The 25,721-nt window shown below is 38.0% G+C and overlaps 2 protein-coding genes and 1 long non-coding RNA gene across 3 annotated transcripts; 1 reads left to right on the plus strand and 2 right to left on the minus strand.

The window, feature by feature from the left end:
- Positions 1 to 608: 608 nt before the first annotated feature.
- On the minus strand, positions 609 to 1,463 carry LOC115922620. Its single transcript, XR_004063511.1, has 2 exons — positions 1,289 to 1,463; positions 609 to 699 (listed from the first exon to the last, which is right to left on the minus strand). It is a non-coding gene; the product is annotated as an uncharacterized LOC115922620 (long non-coding RNA).
- Positions 1,464 to 2,974: 1,511 nt separating this feature from the next.
- Positions 2,975 to 9,629, minus strand: LOC115922567. The gene is made up of 2 exons (XM_030981597.1): positions 9,426 to 9,629; positions 2,975 to 8,836 (listed from the first exon to the last, which is right to left on the minus strand). The coding sequence occupies exon 2, from the start codon at positions 8,672 to 8,674 to the stop codon at positions 2,975 to 2,977; it is 5,700 nt and encodes a 1,899-aa protein (XP_030837457.1). The 5' UTR covers positions 8,675 to 8,836; positions 9,426 to 9,629.
- A 2,515-nt stretch (positions 9,630 to 12,144) lies between these two features.
- Positions 12,145 to 24,855, plus strand: LOC593816 (mitotic spindle assembly checkpoint protein MAD2B). Its single transcript, XM_030981801.1, has 8 exons — positions 12,145 to 12,286; positions 13,880 to 13,998; positions 16,150 to 16,221; positions 17,667 to 17,770; positions 18,941 to 19,035; positions 19,573 to 19,646; positions 21,221 to 21,313; positions 22,368 to 24,855. Exons 1-8 carry the CDS (start codon positions 12,247 to 12,249, stop codon positions 22,413 to 22,415), a joined length of 645 nt encoding a protein of 214 aa, XP_030837661.1. The 5' UTR covers positions 12,145 to 12,246; the 3' UTR covers positions 22,416 to 24,855.
- Positions 24,856 to 25,721: the final 866 nt, after the last annotated feature.

Below are 25,721 nucleotides of genomic sequence, written 5' to 3' on the forward strand. Positions count from 1 at the left end.
CCGAAACATTCCAAAACGAAGTGTGACCTTTTGGCGTGTTTTGGCGTGTTTTGGCGTGTTTGGCAAGTATAAACGCTCGCAGTTGTAACATCGCGATGTTAGGTCAAGGACTGTAACCAGGGGCGGCGATTTCTGTTAATGACCGGGGGGGGGACGAAATGCGAATTTTTTTACGAGGATTTTATGCGAGGGAGCGTAGCGACCGAGCGAGATTTTTTTTTCTTCAATTTTATTAGTCTAAACGCTGCACTCTTGGGCCTTCCAGAGCCTAAAAGTGTGTTGCAGTCATTATTCAGTATATGCTATACAATTTGTTTTGCACTTTTTCAAATTTCCAGGGGGGACGATCCCCCCTAAAAAAAATTGAGAGGGGGACGTGTCCCCCCCCCCCCCCCCGTCCCCCGGGATCGCCGCCCCTGACTGTGATCGTTAAAACAAACACCGTTACATCAGTTTAGGGACGTGATAGAGAAGGACTGCAATCCAGCCGCTGTCCTTTGACCCCATGCTCCAACTTAAAAGCCGCCTAAAAGTTATGCGCTAATCTGCAAATGTTGACCAGGTGAGATAAAAAAAGAGCACATGAAATTGTAGGATTTAGAATTCCTACTGAAGAAACAGTCAATGAAAAGTCGTAGTAGGGTTGACTTGCTAATTTATTCTATGTCAACTAATTCCATCACACTTGCTCCGTGAAAACTGTATGAACAAAACATGATAAAGAAAAAGAACAGATTATAAGTAATTGTTCATACAGGCATTTTCGAATACATGTGTATAAATAATATCATCAGTTCGCCTATTAAATGCAGTGATTAATAACAAATGAATTTCTTCTCTTTGTCTCTTATCATTTGTGTATATACAATTATCTATAAACAATACCTTCACTCAAGTCACGTGACCAATATTCGTGGTAGATAGTTTGAATCACAAAGACTTATTAGCATAACGCACATCAATGACTGCGTCCTTCTTATAGCGGACACGTCATTCGTATCGTTAATATCGTATACCTATTTACGTGCATACAATTAACATTGCCTTACGTAGCACCCTAGCTTACACTCTATATCGTATATATCGTATACCTGTTTTACGTGCATCTAATTTGCATATATATAACGTCCACTACAGCCGTATACGGTATCATACGTGTCCGTGCATACACTAATACTACACACACCATTCATTATCACTTAAGCATATTAGATTACATTCATATCATCATTTCTCATTATTTATACTATTTATACTCGTTATACATTAATATATCGAATTAACGAACCTTCTTGCCTCCTTATTGTTGCAAACGGGTTGGCTTCGTATCAATAACAGGTGTAATTTAGGACAAGATTTCGGTGCGAACATCCAATTCGTTGCTACTGCTATGTCGGAATTAGGAAAGCGTAGATGGCGCTATTTCAGCCCATGACGTAAGTCAGAATACTCCTTTTTGTCAGATAAACTTATACCCCATTCACAGTGGCCTCAAACACCGCGACAGCAGCGGGACTGTCCCGCTGCTGTCGCGGTGTTGTCTTCAGTGTGAAGGCTCGGACCCGTTATAAACTATCGCGGGATAACACCGCCTAGCGATAACGCCGACACAAACTATCGCTAGGGACGCCTAGCTACAGCAGCGGGACAGTCCCGCTGCTGTCGCGGTGTTTACTCAGTGTGAAGGCTCTCCGCTATAACACCGCGACAAACACGTGTGATTTGTTTACTTACCTATCACTGACCTCTTTTCTACAGCAATGGGGAACATAAAGTGAAATAGAAATAAAGTAACCTGTGGATTCAAATTGATTTTATTATTATGTAGGTATTATAATTATCCAAATAAAAATATTTCACACTTCAAAAAATTAAAATATTCTGACTGGAAGCAATAAAAATGCTAGTTTTTTAAAAAGTAATATGATCGAGGATACAAAAAGCAACTTGACATGTTTACCGCGCAATTTCAAGCAAGTATTTCCGGTCATATCGGGGTCACTCGCGGGTCATGAGCCATGCATACACGTGTTTGTTACGGAGGTAATAAAAATCACCCGCTGCAGCGTGAATGGGTACATGATATTTATCCCGCTGCTGCAGCGGGATAACTTTTCTACTGTGAATGCATTTGTAGCGGTGTTATGGCGGTGTCGCCGCTCCGCTACAACGCCGCTACAAATTTCAAAACCACTGTGAATGGGGTACGAGTTAAATTAAATTTAACCGCGAGTCTCAAACACCCAGACCTTGCAACTCACCATTTATGACTAGCAATTAGCTGTATTTGCAAGTACTGGATTTAGAAATCGAGAAAATAACCTGGATCAACTCTCAGTTCAAATACTCTGCATGAATTTACGTTGCAAAAGGGGGGTTTCAATTCAGGTTCACATCTAATGCTCATTCATGTATACAATACATACAAGCATAATGATGAAATTGAACTGAAATACCCTTTAAATACATTCTTATAAGTGCAATCACATTGTAATTTTTTGCAAGGTAATTAATGCGATAAAATGAGGTATATCAACTTAATTTCCGTTTTCTACAAATATAGTTGTCATATGCTCGATCTTCCAATTTGATAAGATTACATTTTTTCAAACAGAGAACAAAAAACAAACAGCAATAAAGGTCATTACAGCTCATTCGGAAATGTCGTCAATCCACAAAAAGAGTTCTTGTTGTTGTTCAATCAGATCAATTAGTTCAAGAGTTTACTCAGTTCAATTAGACTTCATTTCAGCTGATGTGCGTCTGTAGTTACAGTTCCAGCATAGTCTTTGTTACAGACCAATTACAGATATTCTTGGTTCTAAAACTTCAATTAGATTATTTGACTAGTCTTATTCTAGACTTTCAGATTTTGCGGGTAATTCGAATTTTGGATAGTCTTATGTTCAGACTTTTATATTTACTTAAATCTATCAAAACCTATTTGTGAGGGATATTAATTACCTTACAGTATTCAAGGCTCCTTGGTCGGGAATCCGTCCTGGTCTTCACGCGGAAGCAGCAAAACCAGTTTGTGTATCGGACGCTCTAGTTCTTTCACAGGTCCTTTACGCTTACCGCTGTCGTCAAGTTCGGAGTCACCCTTTACGAGCTTCACTTTACGAATGAGTCCATCGGTAGAAGGAAAGACCTCGCTTATCCTTGCTAGGGACCATTGATTTCGTGGCAAGTTCTCGTCTTTCATGATGACGATATCCCCAATCTTAGCATCCCGTCGGGGCCGAGTCCATTTCTGGCGTGTCTGTAAGTTCTGGAGAAACTCCTTTCTCCAACGATCCCAGAACTCGTTGATCAGATGTTGTACCCTCCTCCAACGCTTTCTGGAGTACAAATCAGCGTCCTGAAAATTGCCTGGTGGAGGAAGTAAGACTTTCGACTTCATGGTTATGAGATGATTTGGCGTAAGAGGAGCCAAATATGTTGGGTCGTTCAGGTCAGTCACAGTCAGCGGCCTGCTATTGACAATTGCAGCCGCTTCATACATCAGTGTTCTCAGTGATTCATCATTGAGTTGTCTACTCGATTGATACAGCAAAGTTTCAAGCACTCTCCTGGCAGATCTTATTTGGCGCTCCCATACTCCACCCATATGGCTTGCCGCGGGGACGTTGAAAGTGAACTGTACGTAGTCACATCCTTCTTTCATTAGAGTGCCTTTGACATGTTCGTGATTCATTTCTGACCACGCTTTCCTTAACTCTGCTTCTGCGCCAACGAAGTTCGTTCCCCTGTCGCATCTCAGTTGACGTATTGGACCCCTCAGAGCAGCAAAGCGACGATATCCCTGAATGAATGAGTCTGTAGTCAGACTATTGAGTGTCTCAATATGCACGGCTCTCGAAGGCATGCATGTGAAGAGGAGTCCATATCGCTTCATCTCCTTTCTACCTTCCTTTATCACCCATGGGCCAAAGCAGTCGATGCCACAGTAAGTGAAAGGTGCTGCAGGTAACACACGGTCAGACGGTAGATCAGACATCTTCTGTAATTGTGCGGGACTACGTAGCCTATTGCATATGACACATTTTCGTATGAAATTGGCCACTCGATTACTGCTTCCAAGAACCCAAAATCCATTCTCTCTTATCTGGTTCAATGTCATGCCTCTTCCTTGATGAGCAGTCAACTCATGACAGTGACGTATCACAAGGTCCGTTACGTGGCTTCTTTGTGGGAGAATCAGGGGATGCTTTCTGTCATATGAGTCGTCTCCCCTTCGAATTCTTCCTCCAACTCTTAGAATTCCCTTTTTATCCCGGAAAGTGTCAAGTCCATGGAGACGACTTTCTTTCTTTATTTGACGTCTTCTCTGCCTGTCATTCAGATCCTGTTTCCTCTGGATTGACTTCAGGATTTCTATTTCTTCCCCAAAGGCTTCACTCTGGACGTGTCTCAGTATCTCAGTTTCTGCCTGTTGTAGATTCTGCACCGAGACTTTGCCTTGGGAAGTTGAGTCATCATTTGCCTGTCTTGTACGTTTTCTTTGACAACGTTGTTTCAGTCTTGTGATGAACAGCAGACAATAAGCCAACGCCCTCTTTGCTCTATACCATGTCGGGAATCGGTCTAGGCGACTCAGATCAAACTTGGAGTCACCCATTACAGTCGCGTTCACCATAGACTTCTTCACCTCGGGGTCACCTGGTGAAACCTCGAATTCCTCCTGATCATCAGCGCGAGGAACCGTCTCTTCCCATAGAAAATCTGGGCCAGTGAACCAGTTCGAAGTGATGAGTTGGTCAACGGTAAACCCTCTGGAAGCTCCATCTGCTGGATTGTCCTGTGTTCGAACGTGCTTCCACTGCGATGATTCTGAGTGTTGTCTGATCTCACAGATCCTATTTGCTACGAACACATGGAACCGCTTCGATTCATTGTTTATGTATCCAAGTACCACATTGCTGTCTGTCCAGTAGATATGCTCAATGTCCTCCAAGGCTAACTCTCGCTGAAGAAATGTGCTCAACCTAATGGAAACAACGGCAGCTGATAGTTCCAAACGGGGTATTGTTACTGCCTTGAGCGGGGCAATCCTGGACTTTGCCATCACCAGGATACAGTGGACTCTTCCCTCTCCATTCTTAATTCTCATGTATGAGCATTGGCCGTATCCCTCGGAACTAGCATCGGAGAAGTGGTGCATCTGCATGGTCGTAACCTCACCGAAGTCTGCAGGTTTGTAGCATCTCTGTATTGATAGGGAGTCAAGATTATGCAGATCAGTTGTCCATTTCTCCCATCTTTCTCTGAGATGATCTGGCAGGGGGTCGTCCCAATCAGCAGACATCTTACACAGCTCTTGCAGAATCTGCTTACCAGGTAAGACAATCGGGGCTAGTAATCCCATAGGGTCATAGATCGACATCACGGTTGACAGTATTCCGCGCCTGGTTAGAGGTCTGTCATCGAGTGTGACTCTGAATTGGAACGTGTCAGATTCCACACACCATTGCACCCCAAGTGCCTTCTGCAAAGGAAGCTTATCCTGTAAGAGATTAGTCTTGGTAGTGCCCTTTGCTCTATCCTCTTCCGGAACTGTTTCCAGCACTTCTTGGGTGTTTGAGATGAATTTGTGCAAGTGGAGGCCTCCTTTCTTGCACATCTCTCTGGTTCTCGAGATCAGATTCTTGGCCTCTTCTTTGGTAGGAACAGATATTAGCCCATCGTCCACGTAGAAGTTATGATGTACAAAGTTCTTTACATCCTCTCCAAATTCAATAGCATGGTCGCTGGCAATCTGTTTCAAACAAAAGTTTGAGCATCCTGGAGACGACGTCGCCCCAAACAAATGGACAGTCATTCTTAGCTCATGGGGCTGTTGCAGAAAGTCTCCATCCTTCCACCACAAATACCGTAGGTATTTCCTATGATCTTCCTTCACCTTGAATTGGTAGAACATCTCACGTATATCGCAACAAAATGCGATTGGTTCCAGTCTGAACCTGCAAAGTACTCCCACTAGTGTGTTAGTCAGATCTGGTCCAGAAAGAAGCTGCTTGTTGAGAGATTCCTTTCCAAATTCTGCACTGCAATCAAACACAACTCGTAACTTGTTGGGTTGTACTACCCCATGATGGGGAATGTACCATGCTTGGCCGTTCTGCTTGTCATATTCTGGTACACTTTCAGCATATCCTTTCTCCAAGAGAGCATCCATCTTTTCCGAGTATTTCTGATGATACTCAGAGTCTCTTTGAAACTTTCTCTTTAGATGACTCAATCTCCTTTCCGCCATGAATCTGTTGTTGGGAAGGTTGACGACATCTTCTTTAAAGGGAAGAGGAGTCTCGTAATGACCATCATCTGTGATATGGACATTCTCCGACATGATTCTCATAAATCTTGTATCATGTTGCGAAAATGGTACCTCACTTCTGCTCTCTGAGAAATCTCTTTCCATCAGCTTCAGCACAGACGAAGGGCTGATCTCTTCTTTGATTGTAACGTTGTGAGTGAACGTTACTCTCTTCTTGATGGACATGTCTCTTTCAGCTAGTTCAGCGGGTATTTCACGTGCTGTCAAGCGATGACTGTGGCCAACGTGATCATCGGGGTTGTAGTGCTGTTCATCTTGACTTGTAACACCCACTATGCTCCATCCCAAGTCAGTTTTCATTCCAAATGGACCGTCATCGTCTTGGGAGGGAATCACATCTCGAGGAGTCAGAGCTCTTCCACAATCATAGCCGATCAACAATCCTATTTCACAGTGCTTCAGAGGCAGAAGTTGGTCAGCAATTGGAACCAAATGTGGGAAAGAGCGAGCTACTTCAGGAGTGGGGATGTGTTCTCTGTTGGCTGGCATTATGTCTCTAGTGTATGCAGCTGGAAGGTGTATCACCTTTTCACTGTTAAAGGCTCGAGCTGTGAGTCCTTTAATCTTCTCACTTGGAATCCTTTCGTTCTTGGTCGACATTGTAGACAGAAGAAGGTTGACCCTCAGTCCATGAAGTCCTAAGGCATCCTTTGTAGAATTCAATATGAAGGTGGTATCCGATTGAGTATCTAATAGTGCGTATACGAGCCTCTCTTCCTTCATATTCTCATGAGACAGCCAGACTGGCACGATTGCCGCGCTTTTCACATAACTTGTGGCGTTAGAATTAACAAGTGTATGTGAATTTGAAGATTGTATTTCTTCCTGGTTCGATGTCCTTTCCCTTTCTTCTGAAGGTCTTCTGTCAAAGTGTAGTGGCGTAGGATGACGCTTGTTGCACTCTCTGCATGTGCTTCTCACTCGACATTTTTTGGTCAGATGACCTCTCTTGAGACACCCGTAACACAAGCCCTTTTCTCTTATGAACTTCTTCCTCTCGGACATAGGCTGATTGACAAAGGCTTGACAATCCTCAAGGTGATGATGATTTCTACAGAATATACAGAATGATTTCCGTTCTGGCCTCTTTGTCTCATCTTGGATGGAGCTGGTTCTCATAGTTAACGCTCTCATGGATTTTCCTCTGTCCTGTTTCGGTTTGTCCTCCTTCAGGCTACCAATGGACGTGATTGGGTCACATGCAATGTTACTCTCTTCCTCAATGAATGATGAGAAGGTACCGAATGAAGGAAATGTACCATGTGACCTCCTATGCTCATAGACTCGTCGGCTCCATTTAGTAACAAGCCAATCGGGAAGTTTGGATAGGAGTTTCCTATTCTCACGTTCGTCATCTAACTGTCGGAGGTTGCCGATCTTTTCTATTGCTGTTTGGCATTGTCGTAGGTAATCAGAGAATCTACGCAATCCTCTGGAATCCTTTGTAGGTATCTTTGGCCAGTTATCCAGTCGGTCACGAAATGCATTCGAAATGATGAATGGATCACCATATCTCTGTTCTAGTTCACTCGTAGCTCGATTGTATGCCATATCATTGTGTATCAGAGAAAATCCTTGCACGAGTTCGAGAGGTGGGCCACGTAGATACTTCTTTAAGTAGAAGAATCGATCCCTTGCAGGAATACCTTGATGTTCCATTAAGATGTCGTAGGCCTGTTTCCAACTAGGGTATTGCAGTGGATCCCCAGAAAAGATATCTGGTTCTGGCAGTGGCAAGCGACTAATCTGTAGCTGAGTCAGCAAATTTAACAAGGGTTCTTTAGTCGGCAATTCTGTAGTCGGAACATCTTCAGTTGGCACATCTTTGGTCGGCACATCTTTAGTCGGCACATCATCCTGGCTTTCAAACGAGCATTCATTCACCCATTTTTGACAGGATGATAGTCTTTTCGATGAAACTTTAGATTTTCTTGACGATTCTTGTTCGAGGAGGTGTTCTTGTACTCCTTTCATCAGCTCTGAGTGTTCTTGTTCGATGTTGTCGAGCCTTTCATGGCTGTCATCGTCGATTCCTGCCAACTCCAATAGAATCTGAAGGTCTTCTTGAGCGGATATGGCGTTGTCCATCACCTGCTGCAGAGCGTCCCTACCTTGTCGAATAACTTTGACATCACTGATGTCGCTCAAGGTAGCTCTTAACTTATTCGACGCTCTACGCCAAGCACTAATGGATCTCTTAAATTCCTTCCCTTTTGTTTCAGCTTGATACTGCAGACCTTTCTCAGTGAGTTTGACTTCTCGCTTTGACCTTGTGTCCACAGCTTCAGCAACAGGGTTTTCCTTCTCCTTGTCCCCCATCATGTCCACTTCCGACATCTTGTACCTAATCACGTAATCTGAATCACGACGTCATCGCAGGTTGCAAGTCGTAGTGAAGTGAAGTTTTCACTGAAGAAACAGTCAATGAAAAGTCGTAGTAGGGTTGACTTGCTAATTTATTCTATGTCAACTAATTCCATCACACTTGCTCCGTGAAAACTGTATGAACAAAACATGATAAAGAAAAAGAACAGATTATAAGTAATTGTTCATACAGGCATTTTCGAATACATGTGTATAAATAATATCATCAGTTCGCCTATTAAATGCAGTGATTAATAACAAATGAATTTCTTCTCTTTGTCTCTTATCATTTGTGTATATGCAATTATCTATAAACAATACCTTCACTCAAGTCACGTGACCAATATTCGTGGTAGATAGTTTGAATCACAAAGACTTATTAGCATAACGCACATCAATGACTGCGTCCTTCTTATAGCGGACACGTCATTCGTATCGTTAATATCGTATACCTATTTACGTGCATACAATTAACATTGCCTTACGTAGCACCCTAGCTTACACTCTATATCGTATATATCGTATACCTGTTTTACGTGCATCTAATTTGCATATATATAACGTCCACTACAGCCGTATACGGTATCATACGTGTCCGTGCATACACTAATACTACACACACCATTCATTATCACTTAAGCATATTAGATTACATTCATATCATCATTTCTCATTATTTATACTATTTATACTCGTTATACATTAATATATCGAATTAACGAACCTTCTTGCCTCCTTATTGTTGCAAACGGGTTGGCTTCGTATCAATAACAGGTGTAATTTAGGACAAGATTTCGGTGCGAACATCCAATTCGTTGCTACTGCTATGTCGGAATTAGGAAAGCGTAGATGGCGCTATTTCAGCCCATGACGTAAGTCAGAATACTCCTTTTTGTCAGATAAACTAACTCTCATAAACGATCACATTAACACCTACATCAGAAAAATGGTATCGCCGCAAAATTACTGTTCGCTGTCCCTTTCAATGATTTCTCATCCATTGTTGAATTGTAAAGAGTTGAACAAACGAACACAAACTTGTGTAATTTCATCCGTTTTTCCAACTGAAAAAAAAACAAGCGAAAACACGCACTAGCAAACTTAAAGGCACTACGAACATGACGAACAAAGAAAGCGGACAAAATATACATTTCCTCAGGTAGACAAAGGAACATCCCTTCACTGCTATTATGTAAAAAGGTGAATATGCATGTGACACCTGTTCTACACATTTTTACATAATAGCAGTGAAGGGATGTTCCTTTGTCTACCTGAGGAACTGTATATTTTGTCCGCTTTCTTTGTCACTCATAATGTTCATAGTGAGGGGCACGTTCCCGCCATTGTAGTTATCGCTGCTCTAGTCATCGCCATCTGGTTCCGAATATCGACTTCTAATTTGCATACAGCTGTCAATCAAAGTACGCGCGGCCTGGCCTGCCTTCGTCAAGCCAGCTGATCGCTGCCGATCCTGACGTCACGAAAGTGGGCGGAAACAGCAGCCGAATCTTAGAACCGAACTGCGATTGGTATTACTTCGGCACATTTATGCGATAATCGGCATTGTGCGGGCATTCGGAACATGCCATCTGCGTAAGAGCCGTATTCTGTTGGTGTCAATAGGCAGCTAGCACCGTCCGCCAGCGGGTACGTATTTTGAACGCCCTCTAGAATACGGGGAACATGCCACTTTAAACTTATCGAAGATTGTAAATCATGGATTACATAACGGGACATTAAAACATGCACAAATTAGCGCATTATCCTAAAATATTGAGTTTTTGTCAGGATCTAATTTTTCTTTTACCAACTCTGGCACACAAATAATATAGGAAGGACGGAGTCCTAAATTTGAAAATTGTTTGATGCACTATTCCCAATACAATCTCCATATAAATTTTATAATTTACACTGAAATTTTGCCGGTAATTTAATATTTTGTAATACATGTAAATGTGAAACTGGTGCCTGGCCTCCAAAATTCCCCGCAGTGGAAGCGCGGCTCGGAGCATGCAACTTCAAAGCTAAGTTGAATGTTACACATCCCATTGTTACAAGAGTTTCGACTCATTTCTTTCACCTCCCTGATCAGTTGCACCTGTCTCCATTTATATAGAAAGAGCCCGCCCATATCGCAACTTCATAAAAGATAGCCATTTCCTTTTGTATTTCGCAGAGAATATATAGTGTTTTGCATATAAAATGACACAATTAAAGTTAGAATGCGTACCATCTGGTAAACCAAACATAAAGTAATTTTTATTCAGAAGCACGTACTTCATTGTTTAGAATAGAGCTTTGGCATTTGCAAAGTTCTTCAGAATTTGATGTTGGCTGCAAAAGGGACATAGTATCTTTAAAGGAATAGTGTCAAGCTTCTTCCAGTCTTGAACAGTTTCAGTTAAAATTGTAGCCCATTTCATTTCCGAAATCGAAACTTTAAGAATCTCTGTGAATAGAAATTTGATGAACATATTTGCATACTTTGAAAACCTTCTTTAAGTTTAATATGTTCCTGAAGGAGATTCAATCCGATCTACATCGCCCACCCAAGATTATCCGTTCCCACATAAGTGACAAATCGTGGATTAATGGTGAGATTAATTCAGTTTGATGTTGGGGGGGGGGGTACATACATGTAATTGATCGACGTCCTGGGGAGGGGTCTAAAAAAGTCACAACCGTGCCCCCCGTGCCCCTCCCCCCGTGGCTGCGGGCCTGCTTATACGGTATACTACGGTATACTACATGAATACCATGTGACACAGCTATATTGGGCATTGGGGCTAATCCCCCCCCCCCCCCCTTCCGACGGGGGGGGGGGGTACTCACATATTAGGAGATACAGGGGTGTGCAGCTCTATTTGGGTAACTTTTCACACAAAATCCCTAAATATGGGTCCCACTTTTAACAAAAATACCGTTTTTTGCAAACATCCGAAAATTGTGAAAATGACCTGAATGACCCCAAATAATGTGTATAGAATTCGAGGCTTGAGGGGGGTTTTCTTCCAAAATACATACATAAAAAAAGGGGGGGGGGGTTAAACCCCAAACCTCCACCCTCCCCCTTCACTGCGTACACGCCTGACTACTAGGCCTACTACTACTACTACAAGTACTGCTAATAGTAATAATAATAATACCAGAAATAATAATAACGATGATATTAATATTGATATGATGATAATAATAATATTCCTCACATGCCCTGGTAATAATAATAATATGAGAAATAATAATAACAATGATAATAATATTGATATGATGATAATAATAACTTTTTTTTCTTCCTATTACTATTTTTCCTCTTTTTATGTCTTCCTCTTCTATGTTGGTACCCTCTTTTTCTCTTTCTTTCTCACCTCATTCTATAGTTGTTTCTTTCCTTTCGTTCTCTCTCTTGCTCTTTTTTTTTCTTTTTTTCTTTTGTCGCGTCGGATACCATATATTATACGAAAATCGCATGAAAACAGGAAAGTTAGCATCAATAAACTTCTAAACTCCCTGCTCACGTTAGGTGCCAGGTTTTACAGAATAGAAAAATGGAGTCGAGGGGGTGCCAAGATCTTAATCTGTCACATGGTATGTAAATTTAAAGTCTGTAAGACAATTTTTAGTGCAAGAAGAGGCATGTCGAGATTCGACGGTTGCACCGAGCTCCGCCACGCAGCAGACCCTCTATCGCGCCAGGCCTCCTCTGGTCCGGGCGCGCCGTGCGGGCTCCGTGTAAGGTGTCATTTCTTGGATCTTGGATTAATTTCCTCCTAAATACTCCGAAGAAGAGTTTTGAAAAAGCTGTAAATTCAGTGGACATTGTAATTTAACGCAGAGACACAAAGTATTGCACAGATATATATATATAGTAGTGAGTGTAAATGGAGTGTGATATTTGAATTTATATAGACCCTAGCTTAGATCTAGATCTATTTAGAGTCTACTTTAAAAAGAAGGAAACCAAGATTGGTTTTAAGAGTAAGACTGAGATTAAGAATTAATTTCACCATTCATGAAATCTGGCTTGCAAAAAGTAGGTCACTGCTATAGTATTAGGGTCATTCACATAATGAAGTGTCTTGAGGACCTGATATTTGGTTTGTAAACATACTGCATGCATATTGAACTTTGGTTGCTCATATGAACAAAGAAATTGGTTTAGAGGTCTATTTGGAGAAAGTAAATATGAAGGTCTAGACCTACGTATATAATATGCAAGTGTATGAATTAAAAGGTTTAGTCTTGGCCTATTAAAGAATGCCATGATATTTGTATATGTTCATAAAAGAAAACACTTAATAAGTGCGCTTAAGTTGTATGCTTTTCTAAAGAATAATTTTGTCATTTCTTTAGTTGTATCAAAAGAAAGGAGATTTACAAGTTTGATAAATTCTCATTTTGGCCGAGTTGAAAAACAGCAACAGTTATTTAGCAAGGTAGATTGAATGCAAAAGAAGTCAAATTTGCTTCTGCACATATTTATTTAGGTCAGTTGTGAAAGTCACTTTGGCAGGTGTATGTGACAAGTTATTGGATTAAGGCAATACATGTATGTGCACATGCTTGTGCTCTGAACATCGTAGAGTTACTTTTTGGTTGGATTTTTGGCAAGAAATACAGTGAACCATTCAATGAAATATCTTGTGTGTAACTCCACGAATAAGTATTCTTCTGAATACTAAATATCTGAATGTTAACACCGGATTTCTATCTGCATTTTCTCTTTGATTGCAGATTGAATAAAACAGTTATCCAATACAAAGCGGCGTCCGTACTTATTTATCGAGTGATCCGATTATTATTCTCGGACCCGTGCCCCTAAAGTAAAGCTAATTGACATTTTAAATTGAAAAGTTTCACTTTCAGTTCAGGTTGTTATTAAATGAACAAGTTAAAAACATGTTGATGTGATTGTGATCTGTAATTTTTGTTGATTTTTCCCTGGAAGAGAACTAAGACTAGTAATTATTGTTGATTTTTCCCTGGACGAGAACTAAGACTAGAGAACCAGTCTTGAAATAAACTGGAACTTGAAGTTCTTGTCCATGAAAGAATTGACAACAGTCCTAGACTCCTATTCAGGAAATGCCCATACAGGTGTTACAATAAATCTCATTGCTACCATGTTAACCTGTAAAGGACACTACCATATTTTTATCTTGTTCTTTTTTGGGAATGTAGTTTCAGCCGACATCTTGTGTGAATTTCTGGAAGTAGCAGTTCATCAGATCCTGTACATCAGAGAGCTCTATCCCCTTGGGATCTTTGAGAGGAAACAGAAGTACAATGTCCCTGTTCAGGTATCATTCACTTGATTGTAAACAAATAAATATTGTTGATTGTTAAAGGCCCACTGTACTACTTGTAGCTATACCTGCTCCCTCTATACAGAAAACAATGCCTAATAGATGACCATTGGTCCCCCATGATCCTCTTTTTCTTATGTTAATTGAGAGCTGAGTTGATGAGATAGCCACCTGTCAGTGACCTTCATGGGTGGTCTTATCCCTCCTAGCCAAACTAGTACAGACGGCCTTTAATTCTTTGTGTGGCTGTTTTACAGTATCCCTGTGCCTGTGCCACATATATGTTGTTGAGATTTTTTTTTTTTTTTTCAAAAGGCTTCAAGGTTTTTTTAAACACTCTGAATAAAACTTTATTATTCAGTTTACCAAATATTTTTGATGTTATCAAAAAAGGACTAGAAATAAGATATCATGTAAAGAGATATTTGGCCATTATTCAGATAGTGGCTACCTATCATTTGTGCCAATGAGCACTTGAAGCATACCAGCAGTGTCATTATCACTTGCAGGAAATAAAAGGTTGATTTGTTAGTATAAATTGAAGAAGAAAAAAATATGTGAACAGAATTAATTCTAATTAAATTGAAAAAGGGAGGGGTGGCTTTTGCCAGTAATCTGACGTTTTCTCTGGCAATTATTTTTTCTGGGCTTCATGCCTTCATTTCTCCTGCTTTACCTTGATTTTTCCCAAACGATATCCTCCTGTCTATATACCTTCTCTTATTAAGCCCTTCAGTCTGATATGCATTTTCCTCATTTACCTTTTTCCTTTACCTTTAAATGTACTGATCAGTGACCTTCTGATATTTGTATGACTTGTATTTTTCTTTTTTTTACACTTGTGTTATCTTTTTTATACATATATGTTTTTTATTGAATGGAATGAATAAATCTTGAATCTTGAATCTTGAATCTCATAATTGAAGGGAAATCCAACCCTTGTGATAAGTTCAATTGTATAAAAACAGAAAATAAGAGAAACAGATTGGCAAAATCGGACCAATAATAAGAAATTTAAAATACCCGCTTTGAGATCACTAAGTCTACGCGAATCTCATTTGGCAGTTTAATCATTGGATTGAGACATAGTCGGGATAACTCTTTGAGTTTGTCACATACAAAAACACTATTAATTTATGATTTTCTCCCAAGTGCCTTCTCCCTTGGAGCACTACTCTAAATATATTACGGATAGCATATTATTATAATAGGTCCTCTGAAGAGAGTAGACCCTCCTTAGTCATGTTGGAACAAATGGGAAAGTAATGTCTGCCATTACATCACAAAGAAATTACCTATTCAGCCAATTTGCAGAGCCCATACCTGCAGTGATTCAAACTTTCCATTTCCAATATTCATAACTTTTTCATATTTTGTCTGATCTCATTCAAACTTTCACCAGTCTACTTCTATCATTTTTCTGCTTTCCTGTAGAGTATTTTGCTATCAAGCTTTCAACGATGACATCAAATGTCTACTTTATAAGTCAGCTGGACTTATATAAGTCAACAGGGGGGTGTTTAATAAAGCTGTTCGTAAGTTATGCATGAGTTTACGAACGACTAGAATATGAAGTGCCAGATAGGATGCCTTAAGTTTTTCCAGATGTTTTAACAAAGTGACTATATTTCCAGTAAACTCAATTAAATGAAGGCAAGAAATACACTTTGCATTAAAAAAGGTTTGTTATAATAAGAATGTTAATCTACATCTGCACAGTTGAACTTTAGTTGATGCAATTAAAAAGGATTGAGCATCCCATTTGGCTTTCCAAATTTAAGTCGTTCGTAAAGTCATGCGTAACTTACGAACAGCTTTATGAAACACCCCCCTGGACATTTTTTGTTTTAGCTTGCAATGTTTCACATTCCCTCCCCTCTGGGAGGCATCATTAGACAAACTGATCTTTGGCAGCAAATAGTTGTTGATCCTTGACATGGTTGGGGAACCTTGGGAAATGAGGGATTTTCTGTTCTGTTGGTGTTGGTACACGCGGTTGGCTAATTTTTGTTTCTTTATGATGTTTAGAAGGTATCTATTCACACATGCCTGTACAATCATATCCTCATTTGATGCACCGTCAGTCAGTGGTATCGGAAGTATTCTTCTCATAAACGTCTGCTCTACTTATGCACTATTTTCCAGATATCTCGGCATCCAGAGCTGAACCAGTACATTACAGACGCCGTCATGGGTATCAAACCACATGTCATCAAGGTAGGTCAATAGCATTAGGCCTATAAAAAAAGTTGTTGTATTGCCCTTTAGATGCCATAACATGGGTAGGTTGATCAGAAATCTTCTTCTTTTTTTTTCCTTTTTTTTTTCCTTTTTTTTTTCTTCCCCTCTTGGCAGATATTTCTCAGTTTTGAATGCTTTAATATTTTTTTCTCTAAATAAACGGTAAAAAAATGATAATAAGACAAATGTAGATTTCAAGATTTTGGGGTCAGTCGCAAAGGGCAATACAACATCTTTTTAACCCCTTATGCGCAGTGGGTGTCAAATCCCACGTTATATTTTGAATGTAGAGCAGTGTCTCCAGACTATGAATTGATTCCTGTGACCATTGCTCAGAGTTTTTTTCTCTGAAAGATATAGAGTTCGGTATAGTGTCTGGTTCAGGATTGAAGTTAGGAATTTCATTCGATGTGAGTAGAGCTTGGAGCAGGGGGGTGTTTCACAAAGCCTTTTTTCAATGACAAAATCTAGTGACAAATCTGCTGATAACCAATCAGAAGCAAGGATTTCAGTAGCTTATAACATTTGTCACTGATGACAAGTTTTGTGAAACACCCCCCTGTTGTCACCAGTGAAAGTGCTGAAGCACAATCACACAGATACCGCTAATGTGACATTTGTTAGAACAGAAGATAAGTCCAAGCTTAGCTCTTAGTCGTGGGGAAAATCAGTTGAAATTTACGACTCTAAATGTACCCCAAAAATGAAACCGAAAAGTACCCTTTTAAGAAATATAAGCGGCAACCAAACAGACTTTGTTTACCTTTATTTTTAACCCATTGATTCCTGGAACCAAGTGGTCCCTGTATGTAAAGCTATGGGAATGAGATAATGCAGTAGTTAACAGGTTAATCTGCATGCAGCATACAAAGTAATGCTATGAGTGAAGGAAAGACAAATCTTGAACTTTCAATTCTGTAATGATTGATTTGTTGTAGAATGAACGCTGGTACTACTTTGTATTCTCAAATTTTTATGAGTGAAAGGTTTTCCATACATACATATATATCTATAGGGATCGAAAAAATCTTGAACTTTCAATTCTGTAATGAATGATTTGTCCTAGAATGAAGCAGGGGGTGTTTCACAAAGATCCTAAGTCGAACTTAACTCTAAGTTGGACTTAAAACTTATGGAGAGCCATTTGTAGGCTTAAAATAAATATATTAAAAAGCAAAAATTCAAGTATTTTTGACTTTTTATAAATTCCACATCAAGAACATGAAATCTCCTTGATATTAAAAAAATATGAAAGATTTGAATCAACATTTTATGCCTTTTAAAATAACTTTTACAACGTATTTTCATAGATGCTAACGGCTTTCCATAATTGTTAAGTCCAACTTAGAGATAAGTTCAACTTAAGATCTTTGTGAAACACCCCCTGGTACTAATTTGTCTTCTCCAATTTCATCTCACAGGATGAAGTCCAATGTGTAACTGTCGTTATTCTGAATGCCAAACACATTCCTGTAGAAAGATTTGTCTTTGAAATTGCCAGACCGTCGACGAACAAAATTGATAGGTATGTTTTTCATATTATGTCGCCCCATCTTTTCCTTTTTTTTATCTTCAGTTTGTTCTTCCGAGTAGTATTTTCTTTTCTATTTATCTTTATGAATTTCTCATTTCTGTTATATCCTCCTTGAGTCCTATCAAAGAGTTTTTTTTTATATGTAGATCTTTTAAGTGGCCCAAACATGTGAAGCAGTGTACACAGCACTTTGAAGCTGCAAAAAGGGTACCATATCAAATACCTTTTGGATGTGCTTTGATTTGATTGTAACTGACATTTTTGCTTGTAAATTGGTTGACTTTCATTGGAAAATGGGACAGGCATATCTTTGTCTGTTTTTCTTAAACCTTCACAGATTGCTTCTGTCTTTTTTTTTGTTCTTTTTTTTTTTGGTTGATGCATTGATTTAAGTCAATGTGATGTCAGTGTTTCTACATTTGAGAACCATCCATTATGCTGTACCATGTTTTTTTTTTAAAGTGTTGCCTTTCATTTGTGTATGTTTTTATCTTACTCCTGGGGGGCGTTTCACAAAACTTGTCATCAATGACAAATAAACCAATTTTGTTATATGCTACTGAAATCCTTGCTTCTGATTGGTTATCAACAGATTTGTTATTGATTTTTGTCATTTGTCATTGAAAAAGGCTTTGTTTTATCTTGCTCCTGCTCTTCTCTTATGTGCAATGCTGATGCTTTTATATGATTTCATCTTTTGCGACAGTGCACTTTGAGCATTCCATTTCAAGTGGAATTAGCACCTTACAAATCTTATATATATATATATATATATATATATATATATATATATATATGATATATATATATATATGATATGATATATATATATATATATATATATATATATATATATATATATATATATATATATATATATATATACAGGCGTGAAGAAAATGGTCTAGGAACGTGAGACGTAGCTGTACTTTACAATTTTATTACGAGACTATTTTCTTCACGCCTACATATTCTGGAACACCCGTTGTCATGTCAGAGTTGAGAATTCTCGCACTTATATATATATATATATATTTTTTTTTGTATCATTATTATTATTGTTATTATCATTATTATTATTTTAATAATTATTATTATTACTACTATTATTGTTATTAGTAGTAGTAATTGTTTCCTTTTTATCTTTGTATCTTTTAACAGTATAGAGAACCGACTAGAGAGACTGGAGCAGAGTCTCAGAGCTTTCTTGCTGAGGCTTAATACATGTGATGCAGTGCTCCATTCACTCCCGCAAGGTGAGAGATCAGAGAGACAGTCTGTTTGTGGAAGTACTCGAATGGGGCGTTGCAAGAAATTTGCAACTGGCATTTGCAATCGATCGCAACCCAACTTTCCTGCAACGCCCCCCTAGTCTTCTAAATTTCCTACAATTCGGTTAGGATTTAAGTTTTTAAAATTAAATTAAGTTAACTAGATCTAGCTTTTGTTCTCCACCCCCCCCCCCCCTCTCTCTTTCTCTCTCTCTTTCTCTCTCTCACTCTCTTACTAATGGGGCGTTCCAAAAAAGTTGAGTTGCGATCTACTGCAGGTTTGCAATTAATCGCAAGACTTGCGCTTGATTTGGGGGATTTGCAATTGATTGCAACTTTCTTGTAACAATCAAATACACTATGCACTGAGAGCCCCGGCCCCCCCACTCCGTCAACGGAGGGACACCATGCATGTTCCCAAACTCGCCGGCTCGTAACAAAAGAAAAAATTCTACCCCTATTGACTTTACACACCTTTTGCTGAATATTGTTTCAACGTTTTATTCCTTTCTTTTCTTCAAGATTGCACATTCTCCATACTAGTTTATACAAAGGGATCTGCAACAATGGAGTCACACGACAAGCAAGTACTACAGGTAGGAATCTGATCTGATCTGATTGATTTGATTTGATTTGATCTGATTAAAGTGAAATGATTTGATTTGATCTACCATAAGTGCTTTAATTTGATTAGATCTCATTGATTTTATGTGATCTGAGTAATTATATTTAATCTGGTTCAACTGTTGTGAGTTGATTTGATCTGAGTGATTTTATTTGATCTGATTCAATTGATGTGATCTGATTAATTTGACTTGATTTCATGTGATCTGATTCAATCATTTTCATTTCATTTTCTCTAATTGATTAAATCTGATCCGATCTGATCTGATTGACTTGATTTTATTTGATTTGATTGAAATGAAATGATTTGATTAGATCTCATTGATTTGATTTGATGTGATCTGATGTTATTTAATCTGGTTCAACTGATGTGATTTGATTTGATCTGAGTGATTTGATTTGATTGAAGTGAAATGATTTGATTAAATCTCATTGATTTGATTTGATGTGATCTGATTTTATTTAATCTAATTCAATTGATGTGATTTTATTTGATCTGAGTGATTTTATTTGATCTGATTCAATTGATGTGATTTTATTTGATATGATGTCATTGAATTAATTTGATGTGATCTGACTAATTTGACTTGATTTGATCTGATTCAATCAGTTGGATTTTATTTGCTCTGATTGATTTAATCTGATCTGATCTGAATGAATTGATTTGATTTGATTGAATTCATCTGATTAATTTCATTTCATTCCATTTGATCTGATTGATTTAATTTTATTTGACTTGATTGAGTCTTATTTGCGTTTCATTTTCTTAAAGGGTGGCCCAACAGACAACAGAACGTAAATATGGTTCTTCCTGAGGGACTTGTGTAAAAATCAACTTAAATCAAAAATCAATAGTAATTTTATTGATAATGATATTCCTTGTTGTTTTGATGATATTGATCACAGAAATTTAATATTGATAGAATGCATATTATGTATCCTGAACAGTTGTATTGCCAACCTCATGTCTTAGTGTATCTGTATAAAGTATATGTCTCTTGTCTTGTCTTAGTATATCTGTAAAGCTCTAAGAGACATCATAGATGTATTAAGTGCTATTTATAAGCGGAATTATTATTATTATTATTATTATTAGTGGATTAAAGGCAGCAAATGAATGATAATCTTGATGACCTTTATATATTTTCTGTTTGGAGCTAGAAAGGCATTTGGTCGTAAACGATGATACAAAGTTAACTTCCTTCCTGCTCTGAATAGACAATAAGCCAGGCCTAAACAAAAAGATGTTGTATTGCCCTTTGCGACGGACTCAAAATCTTGAAATCTACAGTTGGCTTTTTTTAAAAAGTTTTGTTTGTTCTTACCGTTTTTTTTTTAGAGAAAACAAATATTTAAGCATTCAAAACTGATAAATATCAGCCCGAAAAAAGAGAGAAAAAAAATCAGACCGACCCACCCATGTTTTGGCACCTAAAGGGGCAATACAACATTTTCTTTTTAGGCCTAGGCTAAAGGCCTGTAATGTCATACTGTGACACTGCTGTTATAAAATTATCTTATATTCAATTTAATTTGTTTTATCAAGGAGTTTCCATGGATAGAGGCTGATGATCATATCTGTAAGATGGAGAATTCAACTCTTGTTCCACTCAAAGCTGTCTCATCGGATCTGTTGAAGGTATGCATATAAACCAGGGGGTGTTTCACAAAGATTCTTAGTCAAACTTATCTCTTAGTTGGACTTAACAATTATGGAAGGCAGTTAGCATCTATGAAAATATGTTGTAACAGTTATTTTAAAAGTCATAAAATGTTGATTCAAATCATTCATATTTTCTATTATCAAGGAGATTTTAAGTTCTTGATGTGGAATTTATAAAAAATTTAAAATACTTGAATTTTCGATTTCGAATATTTTTTATTTTAAGGCTACAAATGGCTCTCCATAATGTTTTAGTCCAACTTTGAGTTAAGTTTGACTTAGGATCTTTGTGAAACACCCCCCTGATCACCTTTAAATATTAGCAATCATAATATTTGATATTTGTATAGTGCTCATTTCCAATACCCAAGGTGCTCGAGGCGCTCCAAAATTTCTACCGATTTCAGTGCTAACGGCATTCAAGGAATTTCTTCCTACCAGTACCCATTTAACACCTGGGTGAAGAGTGGCAAATGAAGATTAATGTCTTACAAGTAAAGGACAGTAGTGCCACACTGGGACTTGAACTGGTGACCTTCTCATCTACTACCAAGTGTTCAAGCTGCTTGACTATGGCACCTCTTCCTACGTACTCTACTTCAATACTTGCAGGGCTCCCATCTACTGTAAGCGCGGAAATATTTACGGTACATTAATTTTCGCGTATTTCACGCTAAAGTTGGTGTCCGCAAATTTTAGAACCCCCGAAAATATAAACATGACTTCTTATGCGTGTTCTGAACAGGCTGGTTTTGGTGCAACGCAAATTAAAGAATCAGTGAATATGTTTTTTGGTCGCTCAGTGCGAAAAATTAATTCCGCGAAAATAACAGCGTTTACAGTATCAGAATACAGAAAATATGGAATAACCTTGTAAAGGCGTGAGGGAGTGAAAGAGAATCGATGAGAGTCTATACTTGGGCCTTACCGTTGAGTTAAAAGTTTGCAGACATGTTTCGTCAATAGATGAGCAGAGTGTATTATCATGGGTGTGATTTCATTGATTCCTTTATCTTTCCATTTTCTGTAGATGCAGCTCTACGTTGAAGAAGCCCCATCTAAACTGGAGGTCAGGTGACACCAAGTACTGTGGTCAGGTGACACCATGTGCTGTGGTCAGGTGACACCATGTGCTGTGTGTGTATTGTAGAGGACATTCCTCCCAGGAAGTGAATTATTATTCTGCTTCATGACCAAATGAAAGGGGACCAATCACCTCATTTAATAATTTATGTACAGCTAGTATGTATAAAATACACCCCACCCCCTCCCCGAAAGAAATATTAGACAAATTACTAGATATTCTATGGGTGAAGGAGTATCAACAAGTATGAAGAAATTAAATGGATGGCATGTCAGCCCTGCGCACAGAACCCCAGTCTTTTCACATGTATGCATGTAGGGTTGCTGTTGATTAAATCCACCCACAAGATCGATACCTTCATTGAGAGTGTTTGTATACGCACTCATAACTTTGCAATTTCTCTGTTTACAGAATTAATATTTGAAGTTGATATTTTGAATATACTGTATTGGCATGAACCCCAAAATATTAAGAGCAAAATATGTATTTTTATTTTTTGTGTGATTGGTTCCCTTTTGTCGTCTTTCAATTTTATAACTCATTATTTTGTGTAGTATAGAGCAAGGATATTCTGTTACATGTATATGTAATTGGGATATTGAATGCAAATATGCTGGTGGTTCAAGGCAGCCAAGACAAAGGAGTCATCGACTCTTGTAAAGTCATCGACTCTTGTAAAACTTGAAAACTTGGATGAAACCTTCACAAATTTTGCTAGCGGGTCATATTTCATGTTGCAAACCAAATGACAACTGGCAAACACTTGCGAAAGTTTCTTTTTGCAAAAAACGGTCACTTTGAAATTCACATACCGGTAAATGGCTAATTGTTTACCAATATGCCAAAAATTTCATGTCACCAAAGTTTCTGGGTTTACTTCAAACTCTTCCCCTATTGTCCATCTTTTCTTCCAAACCTATCGTCATCTGTGTCCTCATCTCACTATTCCGTCTTCATCTTTTATCTCTTTCGTCTCATTCTTCCTTTTCTAGGTAATAATCTACAACACAAAATACAGTATATGGTTACCTCTTGATTGTAATAGAGATTTTGTAACCACTTTATGCATTTTTTATGTTCTGAAATATATGTATATACTTGGTATTATATTTTGTCAAAGGTTTAACTACGCAAATGTGGGTAGAGAGGAGAAAATGGAGAAAGTGGGTACCAGATTGTCTTTCATCATGGTTTTCTCTTTCGATTGCAACTGTTGATTTTTATTTTCCTTTATGTGTCTGTACAGTCTGAACATTGCCAGAGATTTTTGTTTCTTTTTTTATCAAGTGCCAGAAAGATTTATACGAGGTTGGCAATGAAGACTAGAGATGTATGTATGCTATAGTGTTCTATGATAGCTTTTGTTTCTAAATTGGTAAAGTTTGACATTCAAACCAGATGCATGTATAAATAGGGTATTGCTGTCATATTAAAGCTTTAAACGTGCACCTGAAGTTGTCATGCAACCCAAATTTTCTAAAATATAATTCAATAATAATAATATGCTAATATGATATAAATATATGTATATAACAATGAACAATAATAGTTCCTAACCCTTATTCATATCACAATGCACTCTCTCCTTCAGAGTCATTCTTTATCCCCGGTACATCCAAAAAGGGAGGGGGGCATGGGCAGAACCCCCCCCCCCCCTCAACCTATAGTGACATTGTCAAAAAACTTAATCTAATGTTTATCAATATATGAAGAGGTGGCATTAATATGGTCTTCAGATATTTTGTGAATGAGATGGCAGCTCTCTTTTCCATAGCCGTGTTACAGGATCTTGTAGCTAATAGTCAATAGGTCAAAGGGCAAAGTTATTTTAATTATGTCGCAGCCAGCCCTTGATTCCCTACCTTTTTTAGATCTTGGCTGCAGAACAATTATGAATAGTGTAAAATATTGTAGTTAAGAAATAATACATTATAGCCTTTAATGAAGAGCCATTCTTATAATGCCATATGAAATTACAATCAGTAAAATTAGAGTTATCTTTAATCAAAATGGAATTCTGTAATTTGTGCTAAAAGTAATGCAAGTGATTTTCTCATATGCCTACTTTGTAAATGTCACATAGGTCAATTCTGCATCTCTTCCTCTTTTCATACGATGTCATAATGAGAATGTTTCTTTACAAACAGTTAAATAAAAGAGAGGATTTCAAGGAATAAATCTGTACTTACTCATATTTTGAAGAGTTCTAAAGAAAAGCTTTATAATGTAGCATTGTTCTCCATATGTTATGAATGCTATGTATTCATGTTAAAAATATACATGTTGATTGTGTCAGAGTACTGGCATGTATGTTTATCTTTACAAAAATTAAAAGTTTCTGATATATTTTTATTCTATGTCTTCCAAGAATCAGTTATAAAAAGCTGTTTGTATATTCAAGAATATATAATAAAAAATGCTTCTTGAAAATGAATTTGTTGTGTTCCCAGCCTTTTTCATGTTGATGTCTATACATTCTTCTTTTACCCCGAACTCCCAAGTTGGTTACCTGATAAATTCATTCAGATTTCTCCTTTTTAAAAACAAAACATTTGGTTGTAGTCCACAGGGATTTGGGGAAAATTCTACATGTAAACTTTGTCCAGAATATTGACCATTAGGCAGATATATTTATAGACCAATGGTAGCAGAATAATAAGATAAACAGAGCTACAAACGTTTGAAATAAACTGTACCAAAATATGAGAGTTATGAATGTTTGAAATATGAGATCACTATAGCTATCAGGGTCTCAAATAGCAATTTTGTTGGTGAATTGCGACGTAATCATGGACAACTCCCATTTGTTGTGTACAAAATTATCACTAATTACTGTTTTTCTCCTAAATGCTTTTTCCCGTCAGGCACTACTCTAAATATATAAAAAGGAGGGACCCTGTCGACTCGTACATTTTGTTTTAAAACTTGTAATTGTAGTCATTTTGCCTGTTGAGCAAACTGGAAAGTTGTCCGGCACTCATATATCACAGTGACATTACCGATTCAGCCAATTTGCAGTTCCCATACATAGTGATTACAATTTTCAAAAATGTATGTTTCTTATTTTGTGTCCGATTTTGTTCAAACTTTCACCAGTCTGCTTCTCTGCTTTTTCTACCTCCTTATACAAGTAGTTTTCTTTTAGGTTGGATTCCCTTTAAGAGTTGTAGTGGGATCTCTTCTTTTTTTTCCTTCTCCGTACACTATGAACATGACAGACAAAGAAAGCGGACAAAATATACAGTTCCTCAGGTAGACAAAGGAACATCCCTTCACTGCTATTATGTAAAAAGGTGAATA

This window comes from Strongylocentrotus purpuratus, unplaced genomic scaffold (assembly GCF_000002235.5).
Source record: "Strongylocentrotus purpuratus isolate Spur 01 unplaced genomic scaffold, Spur_5.0 spur5_contig_822, whole genome shotgun sequence".
Taxonomy (NCBI): Eukaryota; Metazoa; Echinodermata; class Echinoidea; order Camarodonta; family Strongylocentrotidae; genus Strongylocentrotus; species Strongylocentrotus purpuratus.